This window comes from Alternaria hordeiaustralica, assembly GCF_023758085.1.
Source record: "Alternaria hordeiaustralica strain BMP 2776 chromosome Unknown scaffold_12, whole genome shotgun sequence".
NCBI classification, from domain to species: domain Eukaryota; kingdom Fungi; phylum Ascomycota; class Dothideomycetes; order Pleosporales; family Pleosporaceae; genus Alternaria; species Alternaria hordeiaustralica.
In genome coordinates this window covers 552,570-572,009 of record NW_026056784.1, presented here as the reverse complement: position 1 = coordinate 572,009, position 19,440 = coordinate 552,570, and the positions used below count along the sequence as shown (strand labels likewise).

The following is a 19,440-nucleotide window of genomic DNA, read 5'->3' as shown; positions in this document are numbered from 1 at the left end:
CCTCTTGAACAGTCTCGACGAGATTCTCCTTCCTTCACATAGTCATTGCTAGATCTCCATCGCCAGCGGTCCTTTCATTGCATTCACATCACAACTCTCGCCCAAGTCGCCTCCATGTCTTGGACCAGCGTGAGGAAGTCGTCGCTTTCCAGGTGGCGGTAGACGAACTCGTTGAGCGCTGCTCTGCGTCCCTCGTCAGACTGCATCGCATATGTCGCCAGCTGGTCGTTTTCATTCACACTCACAGTAGCACCTGGATTTGACACGCTCACACCACGGTGACCAGTAACAGACGTAGGTGGGGTATCGAAAACACTATATGACATGTTATGATGAAGATTCTGTGCAGCATTACTCCGTTCACCGAGAGGTTGCGGTGTCGGCAAGGCACTGAAGCTTGACCGATTGAAAGACAGCGGAGAGGAGATTGGAGACGATGTTAACGGTGACTGATTCTCGATGCCGCCATGTGGAGATGTCTTTGCGCGTGCAGGAATGTACTGATCTTGGTTCGGTGTGCGAGGAGGCTGTTGCATTGGTTGCTTTCCACGTGCGGTCTTGCTGATGACAGTGGGTTGGGGCAGAGGTGGGAGTTCGATCTCCTTGCTGGTTGCGCTTCGGCTGGAACCAGGTCGGTTACTGGCTACGTGCGCTGGTAGAGGAGGGGGCCCCATTGTGCCAGTAGAGGGCCGCACGCTGTCGCTGCCAGAGGAGCGCGGCGAAGATAAGCGTGGGAAAGGAAGCTCGCGTCTCGGTGGTAGTATCTCAGTGCTACCTGGGCGATCCGCAGTACCGGGACGGTTTGCACTACCAGGGCGGTTGAAGAGCATAGCAGTATCCGGTCGCTCCGTAGACATACGATGAGTATCTTGAAGGTCCGACATGTGCTGATCTGACGTATATGAAGAGTCAACATGCGAGCGTCCTAAGATATCCGAGGTTGCTGAGGTAGGACGAGTGAACAATACTGGAGGAGCAAGAGGACCTGAGAATGGTGCCGGCACACCACCCGCCTCTCTAGTATAGCCTGTGGTGGCAGAAACTGGACGGGTGTATGATGCTGTGGGTAGTTCATGATTCAAGGAAGCAGAGACGTCGTAGCTAGTGGACGGTCGACTAGAGATCTCCGCCAGTCGTGAAGGAGGACATGATGGTCCACCTATGGCAGAGCTCATATTAGGCAGCTGAGGGTATGCAACAGCAGTCAATCTTGGCCGGGAAGACGATCCTCCTCGCGCCGGAGATGGTGGCTGAGCCGTAGACCTTGGCTGAGACGGGACAGCCTTTTGGCCGCCCATGTAGAGACCGAGATGAAGGAGGTGGCTGAAGGCGGTATCGAAGTCTTTGTCCGACTTGAACCTCATCTGGATGCGCCTGATCTTGTCGTTGGCCACTTGCCATTTGATAGCGAGCAGAGGGCAGCGCACAATGGCGGATATGTGTAGGTGGTCGGGCTGCACCTGCACTCCGCGCTCTTCACTCAGACGCGTAATGTGATTGCCTTGGTTGATCAGTCTCTCAATTTCGATGGTTTGCTGTCATCCAACGGTTAGCTAGCACATCATTGGAAGCGGGTTTCCAATCTGAATGGGTGGGTAATCAGTCATGCATGCGTCGTACCCGAACCTGCGAGCCTTGACACAGTTTCATGAGCTGAAGACCCCCGCGCGCACCATATCTGTCGATGATGAGTGTGAGGTCATTGGTCTCTTTCTGCCAGTTGAACCTCTGCTCGCTGGCGTCGGTGTCCTGTGCTGTTGACAGAGTCTGGAGTGGAAGGGATAGCATGATGATTGTTAGCAATGCTGTTTGTTAGTCGAGATCAATCAGCTGCCATCTGATGGCATTTGTGCGATGAACGTTGTCGTCTTGGAAAAACGCCGAGGTCGCGCATCTATGTGTTGAGGATGTGAGAGATGGTCGAAGGAAGTCGCGACCTGCCACCAGTCACATGATGTGGTCCGTGCGAATCAACGCGAGGGACCTGGTGCAGTCTGGAGTTCTGGTGTTCGCCCATCCATCATCGCGAACGACGCGCGCCGCGCATTCACGAGCAGATCCACCATTGCGCCTGGCACACAGCTGAATCCACGCATGCGTCGCGCCCCGTGCCCGAGCAGTCCCGAGTAAATGCGACAGCCGCACCATGGCCCCAAACAAACCAGAGGAACAATCTGTCGAGCGCACCCAAGAACATGAAGACTTCCTGAACACCTTGGCCGAATACCACGAAAAGCGCGGGTGGGTTTTGTTCTTTGTCTCGCCGCAATGAGCGCATATTGACCCGACGTGTAGCACTGTCCTGGATCGCGAACCCAAGGTCGGGAGCCGGCACATTGACCTGTTGCGACTCTACAAACGCGTTAATGAAGAGGGAGGCTACGATAGGGTTTCAGATACCAAAAACAACAAGCTTGCGTGGCGCAAAATCGCGACTGAGTTCCTGCCCAAGAGCCCCAGCATCACCACCCAGGCCTTTTTGGTGAAGACGGCCTACTACAAGAACCTTGCGTACGTGAATGGTGAAAGACAACTTTGCGCCTACCACTACTGACGCCTGCTCTAGCGCCTACGAAATATCCACCGTTCACAAGCGCGAACCCCCGCCGCCCGAAATCCTCGAGAACGTCTCTGCAAAGGGCGGAGACCTGCTCAACCGGACTGTCGACAACTTCTTCCCAACCAGCAACAGAGAGGCTGAGCGATTAAGGGGAGAGGAGGACTCCGACTCCGAAGACGACGTCGAGAAGACACCGAAAGACGACAAGATGGACGTGGACGAGCCCGGTAGCCTTGGGCGGTCGACGAGGTCCCTCCGCCATGCGCCGCCGCAGCGAGTGCTCTTCCAGCCCGAGTCTTCGACCCGACAGACGCGCCAATCGACAGGCCACCTGACCTCGTCGCAAGCCAACGGCTACGGCACCAGCGGAGCAGCCATGACGATCGCGAACTACGAACCACGGACCGCCGTACCAGCCACCATGAAGCCCGTCGTTACCCCGTCCAACTCCCTCGATACCTACATACAGTCGCGCAAGAAATACATCCTCAACAAGAAGAACAGGCCGGTGCCGCTCAAGGGCATGATGCTGCCTGGTACCGGCTTCTCAGGGCCCAGCATATACATCCGCGCTTTGAACGCGCTGCGGTCAAAGGAGCCTGAGGAGGAGGCATACGCGCTGCACCACCTGGTCAAGATCTCGCACGAGCGTGGAGACAAGTACCGCTTCGATCAGTTCCCGGGGCTCGCAGATGCACTCATCGCCAAGGTCATTGACGTGTCCACGTTGTTCTTCGACGTGAACTGGGACATCTCATACGTCGAAGAGGACTTTACTCAGCCGCAAACCCTTAACGGACTGACCGGCACCCGCGACCTGTTGCAGCGCATCAAATCTCTCCGCCCACTCGACATGCACGACAACCTCTTACCCGAGCAATCCGCAAAGGCCCTCACCATGATCAACGAGGCTGCGCTCATCATCCGGAACATGGTGATGCTGAAAGAGAATGCCATCTTCGCGGCCTCTGTGCCATCCATCCAAGACATGATCGTTATCGCACTTAACCTGCCCCGCCACTCTACTATCGTGGAGCTACAGCATTACGCCCTGGAGATTGCTGAGCAGCTGACAAAGTACTGGATACTGGACTCGCAAAGCCCGCTGTATCGCTCTTTGCTCGCCCAAGTGGATTCCGACGACCGTGGCCGCATTATCACGTCGCTGAGAGCACTCGCCCGGATAGCAATGAACCTGGAGGCTACAAACAAGCTCTCTGACGTGCCAGTCAAGACCCTCAAGTCAATCTGCGACTGGCTGCTAGTAGAAGACGAAGATCTGCGCATAGCATGCCTGGACTTCCTCTATCTCTTTACTGGTTTCCCCGACAACGTTGAGACGCTTGTACACGAAGTTGACATTGAAGGAGTGGCGAAACAACTGGTACGCCTGCTACAGTACGGTGCAATTGCATACGAAGAACGAAGGAGTGCCGCCAAGACGGCAAAGACCTCCGCACCCCCAGAGAATGCGCCTAAGCTCTCGTCTGCAATCATAGATCATCTCGTGACGCTTGATGAGCCAGAGCGTAGCTCGCAATGGCTCAAGACGTGTTTCGAAGAGGACGCTACTGGCGAGATTACTCAGATCCAGCTCTGGTCGGCCTACAACGCAGCCTTCTCAGAACACATGACGAATAATCCGGCTTCTTTCAAGGCGCTGATGCCAGCTAAGGACTTCATCACGAATGTATCGACGACGTTCGGTGGCGCCTCCGCTCAGGTGTTGACCGTGGGTGGGCAGCCAAAGTATACCATAAGAGGCATACGGCCACGATCCGTACCAGTTGACCCAAGCACCAAGAGGCCGTACATGCGCTGCTGCTGGCATCCACCGAGCCTCCTGAACGGCCACGCCGACTCGAAACATTCGACAGCTAACATCGAGTGCGGTGAGTTCGCTTCTGGAGCACGCTCTATGTGGGAACACGTGGTCAGTGTCCATCTCCAAGTTCCCCGCGACCAGGAAACCGGACAGTGGTTGCTTGAGCCAAAGCTGGACATCAAGGACATTGTCAACATCGAGAACGGCGACACCCCAGAAGCGACGAAGTACTACTGTCACTGGGGCGGTTGCACTCGATTCTCGCCTGAAGGCACGGAATCCGCGTTCGAGGCTGGACAGCATGTCAAGACGCATTTGCCTGATACGAGTATCAAGCAGGCCATCCACGCGAAACACAACCGCACGCCTTCAGAGTCACGGCCCTTGACTTCTTCCGCACAAGCACGACATGAGAACTTTCAGCCGCAATTCGGACAACCGGTCGGGCTGGGTAGTTTGGGTATGGGTGGGCGACACCAAAGTTCATCGACCAGCTCTGCAAGCAGATACGGTGGCCGAGAGGATGCAGCAGGAGCACAATCAGCACCCAACTTCCGCTACTACAACACGGCAACCGACGATACCAATGATGCCGCCGGCCTTCCCCTGTCCTCTGTCCTCGTCCTTCGCAACCTTGCTCGCCAGCTCAACAAGATCCCACCACCAACCACTGTCACCGACATTACCTCACCATCCTCTCCAGCCCATAAGCGGACATTTAGCGCCAGTGAAGGAAGCCCCGAAGCCGCCAGACGAGCCACAGCTGGCGGTAAGAAGCCACGTCTCAGCGACGCAGCGGCGGAACAAAGACGAGAGAACGAAGAAAAGGAGGAAGAAGAAGCCAAGAACGCTGGGTGGGTCCCCCGCATCTTTGCTCCGCTGCGGGACCAGATCGCCTTCACAGCAAGCCATAATCTTACTCTTCGGAACTATGTCGGCGGTCTACTCAAGGCCATCGCTGAAGGTGGTGGTTAGATGTAGTAGTATGTGTTTGTAAAGCCCTTGCTGCGTGGCGTTGGTGAGGTTGCAAAAGGCTGTTTCCGCTTTCTTCTGTATGAGCGACACGGTATTGTTTGGAGTTTACTACATTTGTACGCAGGGGAGTGTAAGCTTAGATATCTGGGCATTTTCATGATACCGCTTCGACTGATGAGTCGAGTGTTGGTATGTTTATTACACGTCACTTCAACAGGGTCCATGTTGTTTTCAAATTCTTCGACTATTCACTGTCAGTATGTTGTACTCTATCTCAACACATCCTAGGTGTCGTGCACTTTACAACTGCAGGAAAAGTTTACGTGTCGGAGGGCAAACTTGTTTAAATTGAAGTCTTTTCAATGGAGGTGTATCTTAACGACATGCTCCTTCCAATTCGCCGGAACGCCTTCTCCATCCATCAAGCCATGCACATACGTATCTCCGACGAGCGTATAGTGACCTTTAGTCCCATCCTCAGCTGCTCGGAGGCAGAACGGTACGCGTCCTCCCAACAAAATAGCAACAGAGTCACCGGGCAGCATCTCCGGCGGACCTACACCCATGTAACCATCCGTCGTGATAAAGAACCTCCGATCAAAACCCGAAGTAAACCACGACTCATAGAAAAAGCGATCGTCGCTAAGATCGTCGCCATGTAGGCTTCCCACAGCATCAGGATTAGTGGCTCGAGCCTGACACCACGTCTGCAAGTTCCGTCCCAAGCGCGAGACATTTGTGTTGCCGAATCTCTGTGATTTGTTTCCTCGCGAAGAGTCGTTGAAGGAAGCCGCGTGGTTCGACGGAAGCGGTTCCCAGCAGTCAGTCGTCAAGATACGCCAGAGCGCTTCTTCCAACGACTGATTTGCCAAAGCGCGGAAGACGTTTTTCTTCTCGGCCTCGATCATGCGATAGCATGTCTCAAGAGTGTCGATGATGCTTTTCCATGTAAGTCTCTCCGTATGTAATATCTGTGAGACTTGTGATATTGTCTGGCGTGGCTCGAAAGCGTCTACCGTGAGTACATCTTTCCTTCTCTCGATGTGGGCTGCCGTTCCGCCCGCCGCTGAATATAGTGCTGAGCGATGTACTTTGAGCTGTGCGACTGCGTACTGTGTTGGCGTTTTCGGGCTGATTTCCACGACCCAAGATGGTATGCCTGATACGCCGGCCATGGTTCTACCCATCAATGCACCCAACGAATGGGTACCGCGTATATCCCTGATGGTCGCTTGAATGAAGACTTCTTTCGGGGAGAGACTGTAGTCAGGGATAATGGGCGGTGTACCTTGCCAGTCTGTGACGAGGCCTAGTACACCGAACACATTGTCTCTGATATTCGTCGCTTCGTGCAGGTGTACTAGACGCATAACTTGACTCAGACACAGTCTTTTGCCTCGCTGTCTGAGCTTCTGGAGGGCTACCGCACCGGTGTGCACGGCGAATGATAGTTGACTCCAAGCCAACCTGCCATTTGTCGGCAGCGATAAGCTGAGACTTCTGCAACAGCCTTTAGAGTGTCTGGTTATTGACTGAACTGCCTCTATGAGCGTATCCCATGGCATGGTATTGTTGCAGTAAACCACCGTGGCCCGTCGAGCAAGCACCGTCTCTTGTACAACCCAGATTCGATACCACCATGGATTGGAAATCCACGTCTTCGTAGCTCGAATGACTGCTGACCAACCCTCCTTGCGAAGCAGCCGCCCGTTCTCTACAGTGAAGAAGGGGATTTCGCCTACGTGCTTGTCCATGCCACAGATTCGTATGTAAACGAAGAAGCCGAGTACGTCCTCTGCCTCCTTTTGCTCTTCTCTTCCACCATCTCGGATCTTGCTCTGCTTGAAGTAGGCATCCACGGTTGTGACGTCTCTTTCATCTCCAGTCCAGTCGACGGTGGCCGGCCGTTTGAAGGGTGCTCGCGGGCTGCGTCCGTAGCCGAGCCAGGTGAACGTTTCTTCCGCCAAACTGTATATTTCGCCCATAAGCTGTACTTGTTCAGAACGCTCGTTGAGGTCTGACTGGTTGATGCAGGCTGCATCTGCGTAGATGATCAAGGCCTCATCCGTTCTCCGCAATCGTTGCAGCCCATTGCGCAGATTCTGTGTTATCTCCAGCGTCTCGCCATCGATCCTGATGGGTAACGTTATCGTTGGGTCGCCCCAAACATACGAGATCGCGTAGAATTTTGGGTTGTCGTTCAGCGAGGCAGTCTCGAGATGGCATTCGATATCATCATCCCAGGCCCCCGGGTGAACATGGAGTAGACGTATTTCTTTCCGGGACGCGTCGAGCTGGGAATACATGCTTGGGCGCTGAACTTGCTAGCAGTTTGCGACGGCTCGCGTTGGGTGCATGGCTCAACATCGTTACCGGGAGAGGCTGCTGAACTTCGCGGATTACGCGTCGCTTTCCTCTCATTTATTTCCCCCTATAATTGACGTCAACGGTGGCACGGACTGTTTGCTCCTTCCTGATGTTGTTGGCTGTGATGGCATCTGGATATCCGATAAGCTGGGGCCAGAGAAGCGAGCCAATCACCCGAGTGACCTCGTGGGGCTGTGCTAGACGTGTTTAGGTCGTGGATTTGGGGGCGGAAATTCATTTTAATCATTCGAGCCAACAGAACCGACGCAATAGTGGAACAAGGTATATAATTTCATAACCATCATAAGCATCATCGTTATATAGCCGCGTGGCCAACATCATCATGTGATCTTCTTTCATACATCTTTCTTCTTTGGCTCAATCATCAGACAAAACAGGCGAGTGCCAAAGGAAACACCAAGGAAAAGGTCATCATCGTAATATATGAGAGCAATTTCGTGAGCGCGAAAATGAAGAAGCCAACCCAGGATCAAGGGAAAGGTGGTTGCCGATCCAGAAAGCAATAAGAGGAATAGGTTTTTCGCTAAAAACGCTTCAATGCCGTCGCTATGCAGCCCCGCTGGGGAGGAAGAGCAAGATCAGGGTAAGGAAAATGGGCGTGGGTATGGTGGTCGTTACATAGCCCAGCTCGTTTCGATGGGGTAGGAACAAGGCGTCCGGGCCCGATAAGATATCACCGCAGTACTGGATAAGGATAAGCTCGTAGCAAGGCCGTAAGGGATGCAGAGTCGTAGGAATCGTGGTATCGCTGAGCTCGAGCTCTTCAAGTCTTTTGGTTCGATGCGGTCGTCGTAAGGTTTTGGTTTCGTTGTTGCTTGGTGTGGATCCCGTCGAGGGAAGCGAAGTCTATCGATATCTTACACCCTGTATCCCGCCTCTTGGAGACACCCTGAGCATCTCTCGTAAGCACGGACATATCCGCGACCGCAGTAGCATGCCGAGGTAGTTGATGGCGCGACAGAAGCCTTGCTGGGTCGTCGTCCTCCTGCCGCGGCTGCCTGTGCAGCATCGAGACCACAGTCGGAGCTCCTTGGGCTGGTGCCGCCACTGGTGGTACTGGAGCTGTCGTAGTCGTTGGATGAGGAAGTATTGCGTCGGCCCGCTCCTATCGGTGTTGGCAGTCCTTGTGCGCCCTGGCCGGGCCGTTGTCCTGGGTACATTCCATCGTTTACCGAGAAGTTGCGGCAGATCATGTAGGCTCGGGTGGCGGCGGCATTCTTGGCGAGCTCCTCGCTTTCGTATTCAACATCCGTGGAGTACTCTCGGTTGTTTACTCTGACTGTTGATCCGTAACCGTAGCGTGTTCGGTAGGTTTGGAAAAGTGGGTCAGGCCAGTGGCGCCTTTGGCAAAGACCTATATCCGAGGGTCAGCAACCAGTACACACACAAATTGAATCTGCTATCGTGCTGTCAAGTCTTAGACCTGGTCTTCCACCCCGTTGTGTGGATCCCCTACACTAGACAGGGCTATCACCCATGAGTCTTGCACCAATTGCCATGTCGTCAAGACCTCATTTGGCACAACTAGATCCGGCTATGTGGTACCAGCTGTCTAAAAAGAAAAGGAACAGTTCTAGCACTAACCTGTCAGGTACATAACGTAGAACATGTTGGAGGTGGTCGAAAAGGATTATTGACGTGTAATGGAGCGATTGGAACGACTGATGGCGCTTCGATGGTGAGCTGTCAGTCTGAGGGCAAGACTACTGCTGCGGAGTATTGCTGAACTGGCAAGCCTTCGTTGGTGGCGACGATAGTAGGCCGAGAAGGTATCCGTGGCAGTGGTTGTACGACAGTAAATGCTTTTAGGGTGTGGGTGACAGTTGCCAATAAAGCATTGACAGCTGTACAAAAGAGATGAAAAGCGTTGATGTATGAAGAGCAAGGTAGAGGGAGCGGCTTGCAGTCAGTCGGACGGGGATGGGGGAAGCATATGTGCCTACTGTGGGATGGAGGAATATATTGCAGCAGGCGAGTGTAGCATGTATCCAAGCGCGTCTCGCCCACCAGTAAAAACGGAGGGGCAATTGGGCTTGTGGAAATGGATAATCTGCGGGTCTTGTTGCGGCTCTGAATGAGGGAGACCCATAGTATGTGCTGGCGAGAAGGTAGCCAACGGTAGAGGTTCCAGAATTTTAGCTAGTAAGAGACTCAAACCTCAAAAGGTACAGCCTGACCGGTTCGCTCTTGCCACCGTGCTGCACGCAGTAGCGCAGTGAAAAAACGGCTGGCGATCGGACACAATTGCTGTAACCCGTTTTCCCAAGGCTGGACATGTCTCGATCGGCATTGTGCAGGTTTAGACGCCTAGGATGGGCGCATAAACAACGAGGTGGCAGACGTGCATCCTAACAGCACTCTTTGCTCGTATCTCCCGGATGCACTGGGCCCACTAATGCAATATGCAAAGTGAGGGGAGAACGCAAATACGTCAGACTCTGCACCCTTTGTCAAGTGTACCGATACCCTGAAATCTTGGCAACAGAATGCGTGATATCGGCGTATGGTTTGGGAGGCAGGGTCTGAAAGGAATCAGAGACCAGACCAGACGTGCAGCAAAAAAATGGGACTGCTAATCGGCTAGGGTACCAACCACCAGAGTCGCGACTGGAGAGGAGTTGGACACGATTGTGTGACTGCAAGACAATGCAAAGCATAGTGGCTCGAAGCGAGAACGCGTCACAACAGGCATAGCATGGAGCTACCCGACAGCCCCAGGGGCGAGCGAGACGAGTTGATTGATGCGTTCGAGGGTTCGAGGAGATACCTGGGGTTGGTGTTACCAGAAAGCATCAAGCGTCACTGCCAACGCATACATGCAGAAAGCACGGTCCTCTGAATATCGCTACTGGGAAACGCGCCTGCAGCTCGAATAGGGAAAGGGTCAACGGCTGTTAGCTGTAAGCCGTGTGCATGCAGGCATAAATTGGCATTGCGGAGACTGTCTGATGGCGCTCAAGCACGTTCGCGAGACGTAGTGGAGTACGGTTTGACAGGCGATGATTGACGAGGAGAGGACAGCTGGAGGGGCCAGGCGTTCTCGCGCACGCGATCCCGGTCAATCGAGAGAGACAGAGATGAAGAGTTCACAGACCCTGGGATCCCCATGTTCAAGGCTGATGGTAGGGCATCAAGCAGTCCCCACTTTGCCGAAGTCAAGACATTGAAGATAGCAGGATGCCAAGCTCAGCACGAACGGGTCTGGAGCTTTGGGAGGAAATTTTCGAATCGACACAAAGGGATCATGCGTCGGGCGGCTGCAGAGCGTACTCGACAATTGACCTGCCGCGAAGTGGATAGCAGCAGTACAAAGGTTGAGGGTGCACAGAGCAAGTCGTCGTGGAGCGGAAGCAAAATTCGGACGATTCGATAGGCCGGCGCGGTTCACGACAGGCAGCGGTGCATGGCTAGGTCCCAGGTCCCAGTAAGGACCGCTTCTGTCTGGCGCCGATCCAAGATGGTGGTTGATACATGGAGCGGGACGATGGCGCTTGTGAATAGCGGCAACGAAGCGCAAGGAACAGCCACTTATATTGGACAAAGAATAGCGTTTGAAGTCCAGACGAGCGCGTCCAAGGCCAGCAGAATCAGCGCGGAGATGAGTGAACGAGCCTCAGAACTATGTCGCACGCGCGGGAGATCTGTGGATGACGCGAGCGCGCCAGCACGGCCACCCGCCCCAAGCTGCAAAACAGGCGGTGAAGAAGCCAGCGCTGTCAACCATGCGCCCCTCTTTCTGCGCATCAATTCTTGACACTACGCATTAGCAAAGAAGACTGTTTTTCGACCTACTCGACCGCGAGAGAGGGCGGCCATTTGGACCGCAGAGTCGTCGGCCCTGGAGGCGTCCTGTCGTGGACATGTCGTCTTCGAATCGGCCTGATTCCATCAATAGGCTACTGAAGACCCACATGTTCGAGCGCTTTTCCAACCAAGAGCACCCTCACCCTCCTGTTCAGCCTCGCGCGGTGAGAGGTGGTGCTGCAGCCGGGTGTGGTGCAGGGTAATCTAGAGGGGCCGGGTTTCGCGTCCATTACCGATGCTCGATGAGGGACACAACGCACCGTCCCGACCCTCCGAATCTCGACATTGCAGATTGCAGCCCCTCAGGGTCCATTCACCCTTACACAACTCGAGGATGCGGTAAAGGCTCTGGCCAGCTCTTTCCACGCTCCATGTGTGACGTCTAACAGCATATGACTGCCATCCTTCACCGGCATCGGATAGCGGTGTCTGTCGTCTACTGTCAGTAGCATCAGTTACCCCACGATCCAAACCGACATTCCCTCTCTAGTGACACGTTTCAGACTATCGAGACAGGCATGGATTGCGCATCGAGAATGTGCGCCTCGCCGTCTCGTAGCAGACAGGCTACGTAATTGCTGTCAGCTCACAAACAGACCACCCGTCGTACAGGCGCCGTACGCGGGGTCAACGGCCAGACTACGGCGTCCGCAAAGAGCAAATGTAATTAGACCGTAGATGTAGTATGTACGACGTCTTGAACAATACGCTGTGCAAAGCGTAGGGGAACCGACGTTGACGTTGACGTTTCGAATGGCTCTCCGCCTACTCCGGAGTCCGACAGAATACCTAGATATACCAACTTGACAGCCTCACACATGATATACACATTCATACAACGAACTGAATCATACAAACCACTACTACAGCTACTCCCAAATCACCAGAACCGACAACCGTCAAGATGCCTAAGATCGTCCGCCTCACCATGTTCAAGATCCCCGACCAGGACATGGTCAAAGAAGCCATCCAGATGTACAACACTCTCGCCCAAGACGCGAAGAAGGTACGTCGAAGCCCTTTCTTGACTCGCCAACATCCCCTCCAAGCCTTCCCATTCCCCTTCTAGATCTCCATACATACCCGCTCTCTGAGCCGAGTTACGGCCAGCACATATCCATCGAACGTGCAGTGCATACCGCCCGTCCCCTGCACGACGGACCATCTCATCACGTCGGGACCCCAGATTTATTCTAATCGCCCTCGGGCTATTTCCATCTTGCACTCTCGATAAGAAAAGAGCGGATAATGGCGTCAACCCTCCTCTTCGCGCGCGCGGAGCAATGTCCCTGGCGGGTAATCGCTGGAAATATTGCCGCGGCTAGGAGAAATGGGGTGGGGGTGACGAGGCTGCAGCAAGCGGGCGACACCAGCGCGCGGAATCAACTCCGAGTCACGACGCACATATCGGCCGCCTTGGATCCATTGAAGCCTCACGATGGACAGACTGACGCTAGAGATATACCGACAGCCTCCGCACCGACTGACTTCCGAGGCTATCGTCGTCCGCCGTTTGTTGTTTGTTGCTGCTTATCGAGAGGATGCATGCTAACGTCATTGTGTTTTTGTGCAGGACGGCAAGACGTACATCCAGCTTGCACAAGCCAATGCCACCTATGACGACCCGCGCAGCCAGGGCTACACGATGCTGGCGCGTTGCATATTCGAGTCTAAGGAGGATATGGACTACTACGACAACCAGGATGAGGCACATGCTAAGATCAAGGCGCACTTTAAGCCGAAGGTCAACTCGCCACCGCTCGTCCTCTACTCGGATATGGCATAGAGGGGTTGGGATGTGGGGTGTTGAGCGCTGTAGTGGAATACATGGAATCGAAAGAGTAACACATGGCAAACTTTGTTTTCTGTTGTGATGATGGTGCCAGAAATGACGAAAGATAGCGCCTATGCCTACGCAATTATCCACGACAACATCAGCCGAGTAGGGAAAATAAGAGTCTTGCTCGACCAGACATACGTATCGACAAAGCAAAGAACGTGATGACTGGGATTGATCGCATCAGACCTAGCTGCAGTCTCATTACTCGGCCCTTCTTTGTCTGGTCCAACATCTTTGTCTAAGACAACTCCGATGGTTTACGTGCAAACCGAACAGTACGAGCTTGAGTTCTTCTATCGTCTCGCCCGAAACTTCGGGTTAAGATAACTGCCTGACTTCCAGGCAAAGTCAATAGTCTGAAATCTTGATTTCAGATAGTCTTTGATGAAGATCATCTACTGCCACGCACAAGACATGTCAACCATGAGTGAAACATCTGCTGAAGCTGCTCACCAAGCACAGAAACAAAGCCATAACCACAAAGAGTATTTTATGCCGACTTACAATGACCAAAGCCAGTATACAATGTCACAATCAAATTGATTCCGCTTCTTTCACCAGATGAAAGAGACAACATCTTTACTGTCCAACAAAAGATACCCGTGTATCGTGGTCATCTCCGGCTACTCATAAGAGTGGAATTGCACTCAACCACATCCCTATTTACCTAGATAGCAAATCTGAACGACCTCATGGGCACGCAATAGTCTTCGACATAAACTCAAACACTAAACTCACCAGCACGATAACATCAACAAAACCGGAAAACCTTTCCAATTCTACCTTAACTCCTAAACAGGTGCCCGCTGAAATTTCAGCACAGGAACCATGTCACCAAAAAAGGGTCAAACACCATCCTTACCAGGTCTACCAACGTATGACTCCTCCGCCTCCTCCTCCAGTAGCTCAGAGGCAGAACCAGAAGACTACAAACCAAAGGTCAAGCAAGAAGCAGCCACAACCCAACAAGTAGCCGCAACCCAAGATGTAGAGCCAGTCCAAAAGGCAGAGCCAACCCAAGAAGCAGAAGCAGCGCCAGGAGTCGTGGGATACACCTGGCCACCGCCGGGCTCACCCACAGAGTCCGACACCGACGAACCCGAACCCGAACTTGATCCACTTTCAGATGATATAAATTGGGATGCCGACGAAGAACCACACGGAAACGATGGAAACGAGGGGGAAAACGAAGGAGAACCGCAGACCAGCTTCGTCGGGGCCCAGAGCCCCATAATCGAAGAGCCCATAGAACGTATGTACAGAACCCCATCGTGGGGACACTCCGTATACTCATTCAACTCAGCAGCTTCTTCGCCACCAGATCCAAACGTCAACTCAGCGGCTTCATCGCCGCTAGGTCCAAAAAGTCCCACTCCACCCCCTCCTTCCCCAGGTCCACCTGCGAATAAGCCGAAGAAAAGAGGTATGCCAGTCGGTATTGCCCCGCGAGCAGGACACACAGATGCGGAAACGGGTATGGAGGATGACGCGCCAGATGCTGGGGTAGCCCGCGCGGTAGCAGCAGCGAAGAAACGGAAACGCGAGGAGGAAGAGAAGAATAAGCGCAAGGCTCCGCCAAGGAAGAAAGTACGCGTGGTGTCACCGGAGGATGACGACGAGTTATCGGATGCGCCGTCAAATCCCGAACCTCCTTCGCCAGTTGCGGCTGTAGTTGAGAAGGAGAAGAAGGGGAGGAAGACCAACAACAGTAAGAAGGAAAACGCAAAGGCGGGATCAAAGAAAGACCCTCCTAAAAAACCGACAAAGAACACCCCGAAAGGCGGTAAGGGAAAGAAGGGTGAGAATATGCAGAAAGTGAAGTGTAGTGGGAGAACGATAAAGGGCGAGCCGTGTAAGAAAGAGAAGAACATGAAGGAGGGAGATGACTATAATTGTGGGAAGCACAAGTCTGATAAGTGAGGTAAGGTAGGTGATCGTAACGATAATCAACGTGTAATTGTACGCAATCTTCAAATGCAAAGCTTTGTTTTCAGGTTTTGGTATTCATACCTGCAGTACAGTACATGCACACATGATCTCCGTCTCCATCTCCATCTTCATCCCCATTCTTTCCCGTTTCCTCTTGAGAAAAGGCAGCATGCCGAAGCACAATCTTGCTTGTATCCCATCGCTAAACCCAACCCAACCCAAAGCATCCATCCATCCATCCGTACTAAACCAGACGCTTTTTCGTATCGTGAACACACTCCCCCATGCTGAAGAGGGGAGATGTAGAGTGTTTGTAGAGACGCCTCCGTAGAAAATGCACAACTACTACCACGCAGTTCTATATGCCAGCCGGAGTGTATGCAGAAATATACAAGAAAGATACACGTTATTAAAAAAAAGGTGTGTGTAGAAGATTTGCGTCGACATTTTATTCGACCGGGTATCTCGTGGGTGCGTTTACATGATAATCGAAGGAGCTGAATAGCGTTAGTAACTGTGATCCATATAGTGCGAGAATGTGGGGTGTGAAGGGAAACTTACTGTCAACGTTCTGCTTGATAGACTTGTGCGGCAGAACCGAACCACCATTAACGTAAACCTCATCCCCAATCGTAACATCATCACCAAGCACAGTCACGTTCTCGAGACGCGCCCACTTGCCCACGGTGCTGTTCCAGCCGACAATCGACGACTTGACCCAAGCGTGGTCCTTGACGCGGCTGTTCTTGAGCAGCACACAGCGCTGGAGACGCACACCGTCGCCGATGACAACATTGGGGCCGATTGTCACGTTGGGACCGATGCGGCAGTTCTTTCCTATCTTGGCAGACTCGTCGATGAGCACGTTGCCGCCGTAGACGTAGGGTTCCGAAGCGGGGGTCAGCAGCTTGGAGTTCTTGCGCGCGAGCGAAGAGAGGTAGAGGCATGTTCCCGACAGGAAGTCCTTTGGTTGACCGACGTCCATCCAGAAGCCCTCGAGGTCGAAGGAGTGGAGGAGGCCATCCTTGACAATGGCGGGGAACGTCTCTTGCTCGATAGATGTAGGGCGCAGCTCGATGCGCTTGAGCACGCTGGTGTTCATGATGTAGATACCGGCGTTGATGCGGTTGCCAACGAACTCGACGGGCTTCTCGACGAAACGGTCGATCTTGGAGGCGTGGCCGGGCTTGTGGACTACGACACCGTATTTGGAGGGCTCTTCGACCTTGGTGACGACGATGGTGCCTTCGTCGCCGTGTTGCTTGTGGAACTCGGCGAGCTGCTTGAAGGGGTAGTCGCAGGTGACGTCGGCGTTGAGGACGAAGAAGGGCGAGTCGTCCTTGCCCAGGACGTTCTCGGCGAGCTTGAGGGGGCCGGCGGTGCCGAGGGGCTCGGTCTCGACGGAGAATGTGATGGTCACGTTGTATTGCTTCTCGTACTGCGCAGCCGGTTATTCGTGTGCTCTGGTTTGCAGAGGGGCGGGTATACTCACTGTCTTGAGCGCCTCGGCCATGATCTCGGGGCGGTAGTTGACTGCGAGGACAACATCTGTGACACCGGCAGCGGCGAGGGCCTCAATCTGATGCTGGATCATGGGCTTGTTCGCGAACTCGACGAGCGGCTTGGGGTAGGTGAGGGTCTGCAATTCGCGTTAGCATGGCCGTTGCTTTTGGCATCGCGGGGCTCTCGAGCGAGCGCTGCGCGGGGACGAGGGCGTACGAGAGGCCTCAGACGGGTACCGAACCCTCCGACGAGAATGATGGCTGCATTGGCTGTTAGCTACGTACAACAGAGTCGCAATTGGCCAGGCGTACCTTTCATATTGGTGGTGGTGTAGTTGTGTAAAGGCGCAGGTACTAGGAACTTTGTCGCAGGGAGGAACGGAAGAAAACAGTCAAGTCTTCCACACAGCACAAGCAGACAGTGATTGCCGGGTATAGAAGAAGAAAAGAGTCACACGGTCGAGTGAAAGCGCAGGGCAAAGAGCAAGGGAGCTTGTTGGTGATGAGGCCAGCTGTAGGTTATATGCGTCGAAGCACCCGCGTCCACAATTAGCGGAGCTAATGCTTTCCCTGGAAATGTTCTAGCTCACACCGGCGCCGGTTCCCCTTTCTTTCACCCACCACATGCGCAACCCCCGAGTCCCGCTACGCCTCGTTAAACCAACTCCCTAACCGCTATCGTGATCGTGGCCTGGCCAGATGGGCCCTGTTCCTGATCGCTCGCCCTATCCGCTTCTAATTCGGGCTGTAGCTTCGTGTTGTGACTGCTAATAGGCTGAGTTCGTATTCCATCACGAGGGAACAATCAGCTCGTCTCATTTCTGCTCCTTGGGTACGTGACGCTGGTCACCGCTCTGTTCTCCCTTTTCCAGAGCGAATTGCACCACGTGCCCGTGAAGCTGTGAATTGGGCGGCGTGGTCATCTCAGAATCTTCTGATCACGCCTCGGTCCCCACGTCGGGACCCTGAAAGCTATCCGCGCCCTTGGTACCGCCGACATGTGGCTGGCTGTGGCTGACCGAGAACACTACCAAGCCTTTGACAAACGCCAATGTATCTGTCACGTCGCTCATGGTGCACCTGATCAATCATCAATGCACGACGTTTTGGATTTGCAGATCCATGGTACCTTATCCGGCCCCTCACAGCCACACTCACGATGTTCGCTCCGCTTCAATCCGCGTTCATGCGACGCGCGTCGTATGTTGGTGGCGAGATTGCCACAATCATGCGTCCAATGCGCTTACGCAGTCTTGAATACGGGTAGATAAAATAGAACTGCGCTTCTGCCGTTATTTTGATCTAGTCTCCACGATGTTCTTCGGTCGCCAGCGGGACTCCCCTCGGTCATCGCGAACCATGGACATGGCATGCCGGAACCAGACCATTTCTTCTCCGCATGCATTGGCTGAACGCTGGTTCTGAATCATGTAATATACAAACTCCCCGTACAAACGCCCAGAACACGTACTATACACAACTTCGTAACCAATCTCACATCCTACAGACTCGTGTATTATCTCAACTCCTCTTCCGAAAGCTCATGGACCTCAACGCATCCCCCACACTACTCCCCCGCTTAAACATGCCCGGTCTCCTCCCGGGCCCATCCGTAGGACTCTGCTCGGGTGACAAACGCTGCCCTTGATTCCGCGGGCTCCCCGTCTTCGTCGGCGTCTTAACCAGCCCCTCACCAAACGCAAACTCCTTTGCGAAAATCCAATTCCCACGTTCATACCGCCATAGATCCAAGCCCACGGCACGACCCTCCTGGTTCCTCTCGCTCAACTCCTGGCGTATCGTCGCAAACGCGCTATCCACTTTCGTCTCCTCATCGACTTTATTCATGACGGTCCAGTGAGGGCGGAAGCCACCTGCGTCTTGCTCGCTGAGGAATTCAGACCATTGGGATTGTAGATCGGCATGGACGTTCTTCATCTTTGTGTAACCTGAGTCGACGTTGATGCCAACGCCTTTGCGCATACGGAAGGGCTTGCCGGTTGAGACGTCGAAGGGTTGGATGCTCCCCGATACCTGTGCGAGCCCTTGTTCTAGCGCTTCCATGTGCGAATGTGGGAGTGCGTGGAAGAGCGTCAAATGCGCGCCTGTGCGGTTGAGGTGCTTAGGGAAATACTGGTTTCGCATGTCGTCCATGGGTTTGGCTAGAGAATCTGTGAGTTTGAGCGTGAGGACGTAGACCTGTTCGTCTTGAGAAGCGGTGTTCGGTCTATGTTCTTGTCGGGGATAATGTCCTGATGGTCGACTTTCTTCCACGACGTATGGCTCATTGTTGGCTTGCTTGGGACTGGTCTTGCCTTCCTTCTTGGTTGACCAGCCGCGGAAACTCGTTTTGGCACGGATTCCCGCGCCGGGGCGTTGTGGTTTCTTGGCCTGCTCTTTTTGCTGTGCTTGCGTTGCTTCAAAGGATGCGCGTAGATCTGGGTCTGAACAGGCTCGGGCTTGGATTTGAGGCTGCCGAACCCCGCCGTTGGGTGTGCTGACGGCGGCTGCGTAGGTAACTGCCATTGTGCTGAATCGTGGTGATGCTGCTAATGTGATCCTGTTAGACGGTGATGATGACAAAGATTGACCCAGCTGCCTGAGGACAGCAATCCTC

General features: G+C 53.7%; 8 protein-coding genes across 8 annotated transcripts; 3 read left to right on the top strand and 5 right to left on the bottom strand.

Moving 5' to 3' along the window:
• Positions 1–83: 83 nt before the first annotated feature.
• J4E84_006452 (uncharacterized protein) lies at positions 84–1,788 on the bottom strand (the record flags this gene model as incomplete). The annotated part of the gene is made up of 4 exons (XM_049389041.1): positions 84–183; positions 415–621; positions 1,264–1,535; positions 1,621–1,788. The coding sequence occupies 4 exons, from the start codon at positions 1,786–1,788 to the stop codon at positions 84–86; spliced, it is 747 nt and encodes a 248-aa protein (XP_049243315.1).
• Positions 1,789–2,146: 358 nt separating this feature from the next.
• Positions 2,147–5,360, top strand: J4E84_006451 (uncharacterized protein; the record flags this gene model as incomplete). The annotated part of the gene is made up of 3 exons (XM_049389040.1): positions 2,147–2,241; positions 2,296–2,511; positions 2,567–5,360. 3 exons carry the CDS (start codon positions 2,147–2,149, stop codon positions 5,358–5,360), a joined length of 3,105 nt encoding a protein of 1,034 aa, XP_049243314.1.
• Positions 5,361–6,872: 1,512 nt separating this feature from the next.
• J4E84_006450 (uncharacterized protein) lies at positions 6,873–7,666 on the bottom strand (the record flags this gene model as incomplete). The annotated part of the gene is made up of 2 exons (XM_049389039.1): positions 6,873–6,892; positions 7,048–7,666. The coding sequence occupies 2 exons, from the start codon at positions 7,664–7,666 to the stop codon at positions 6,873–6,875; spliced, it is 639 nt and encodes a 212-aa protein (XP_049243313.1).
• Positions 7,667–8,605: 939 nt separating this feature from the next.
• On the bottom strand, positions 8,606–9,357 carry J4E84_006449 (uncharacterized protein; the record flags this gene model as incomplete). The annotated part of the gene is made up of 2 exons (XM_049389038.1): positions 8,606–9,027; positions 9,333–9,357. 2 exons carry the CDS (start codon positions 9,355–9,357, stop codon positions 8,606–8,608), a joined length of 447 nt encoding a protein of 148 aa, XP_049243312.1.
• A 3,099-nt stretch (positions 9,358–12,456) lies between these two features.
• On the top strand, positions 12,457–13,338 carry J4E84_006448 (uncharacterized protein; the record flags this gene model as incomplete). The annotated part of the gene is made up of 2 exons (XM_049389037.1): positions 12,457–12,558; positions 13,126–13,338. 2 exons carry the CDS (start codon positions 12,457–12,459, stop codon positions 13,336–13,338), a joined length of 315 nt encoding a protein of 104 aa, XP_049243311.1.
• Positions 13,339–14,220: 882 nt separating this feature from the next.
• Positions 14,221–15,312, top strand: J4E84_006447 (uncharacterized protein; the record flags this gene model as incomplete). Its single annotated transcript, XM_049389036.1, has 1 exon — positions 14,221–15,312. The coding sequence occupies one exon, from the start codon at positions 14,221–14,223 to the stop codon at positions 15,310–15,312; it is 1,092 nt and encodes a 363-aa protein (XP_049243310.1).
• Positions 15,313–15,798: 486 nt separating this feature from the next.
• On the bottom strand, positions 15,799–17,142 carry MPG1 (mannose-1-phosphate guanyltransferase; the record flags this gene model as incomplete). The annotated part of the gene is made up of 5 exons (XM_049389035.1): positions 15,799–15,818; positions 15,883–16,759; positions 16,814–16,960; positions 17,041–17,084; positions 17,136–17,142. 5 exons carry the CDS (start codon positions 17,140–17,142, stop codon positions 15,799–15,801), a joined length of 1,095 nt encoding a protein of 364 aa, XP_049243309.1.
• A 1,202-nt stretch (positions 17,143–18,344) lies between these two features.
• Positions 18,345–19,349, bottom strand: J4E84_006445 (uncharacterized protein; the record flags this gene model as incomplete). Its single annotated transcript, XM_049389034.1, has 1 exon — positions 18,345–19,349. One exon carries the CDS (start codon positions 19,347–19,349, stop codon positions 18,345–18,347), a length of 1,005 nt encoding a protein of 334 aa, XP_049243308.1.
• Positions 19,350–19,440: the final 91 nt, after the last annotated feature.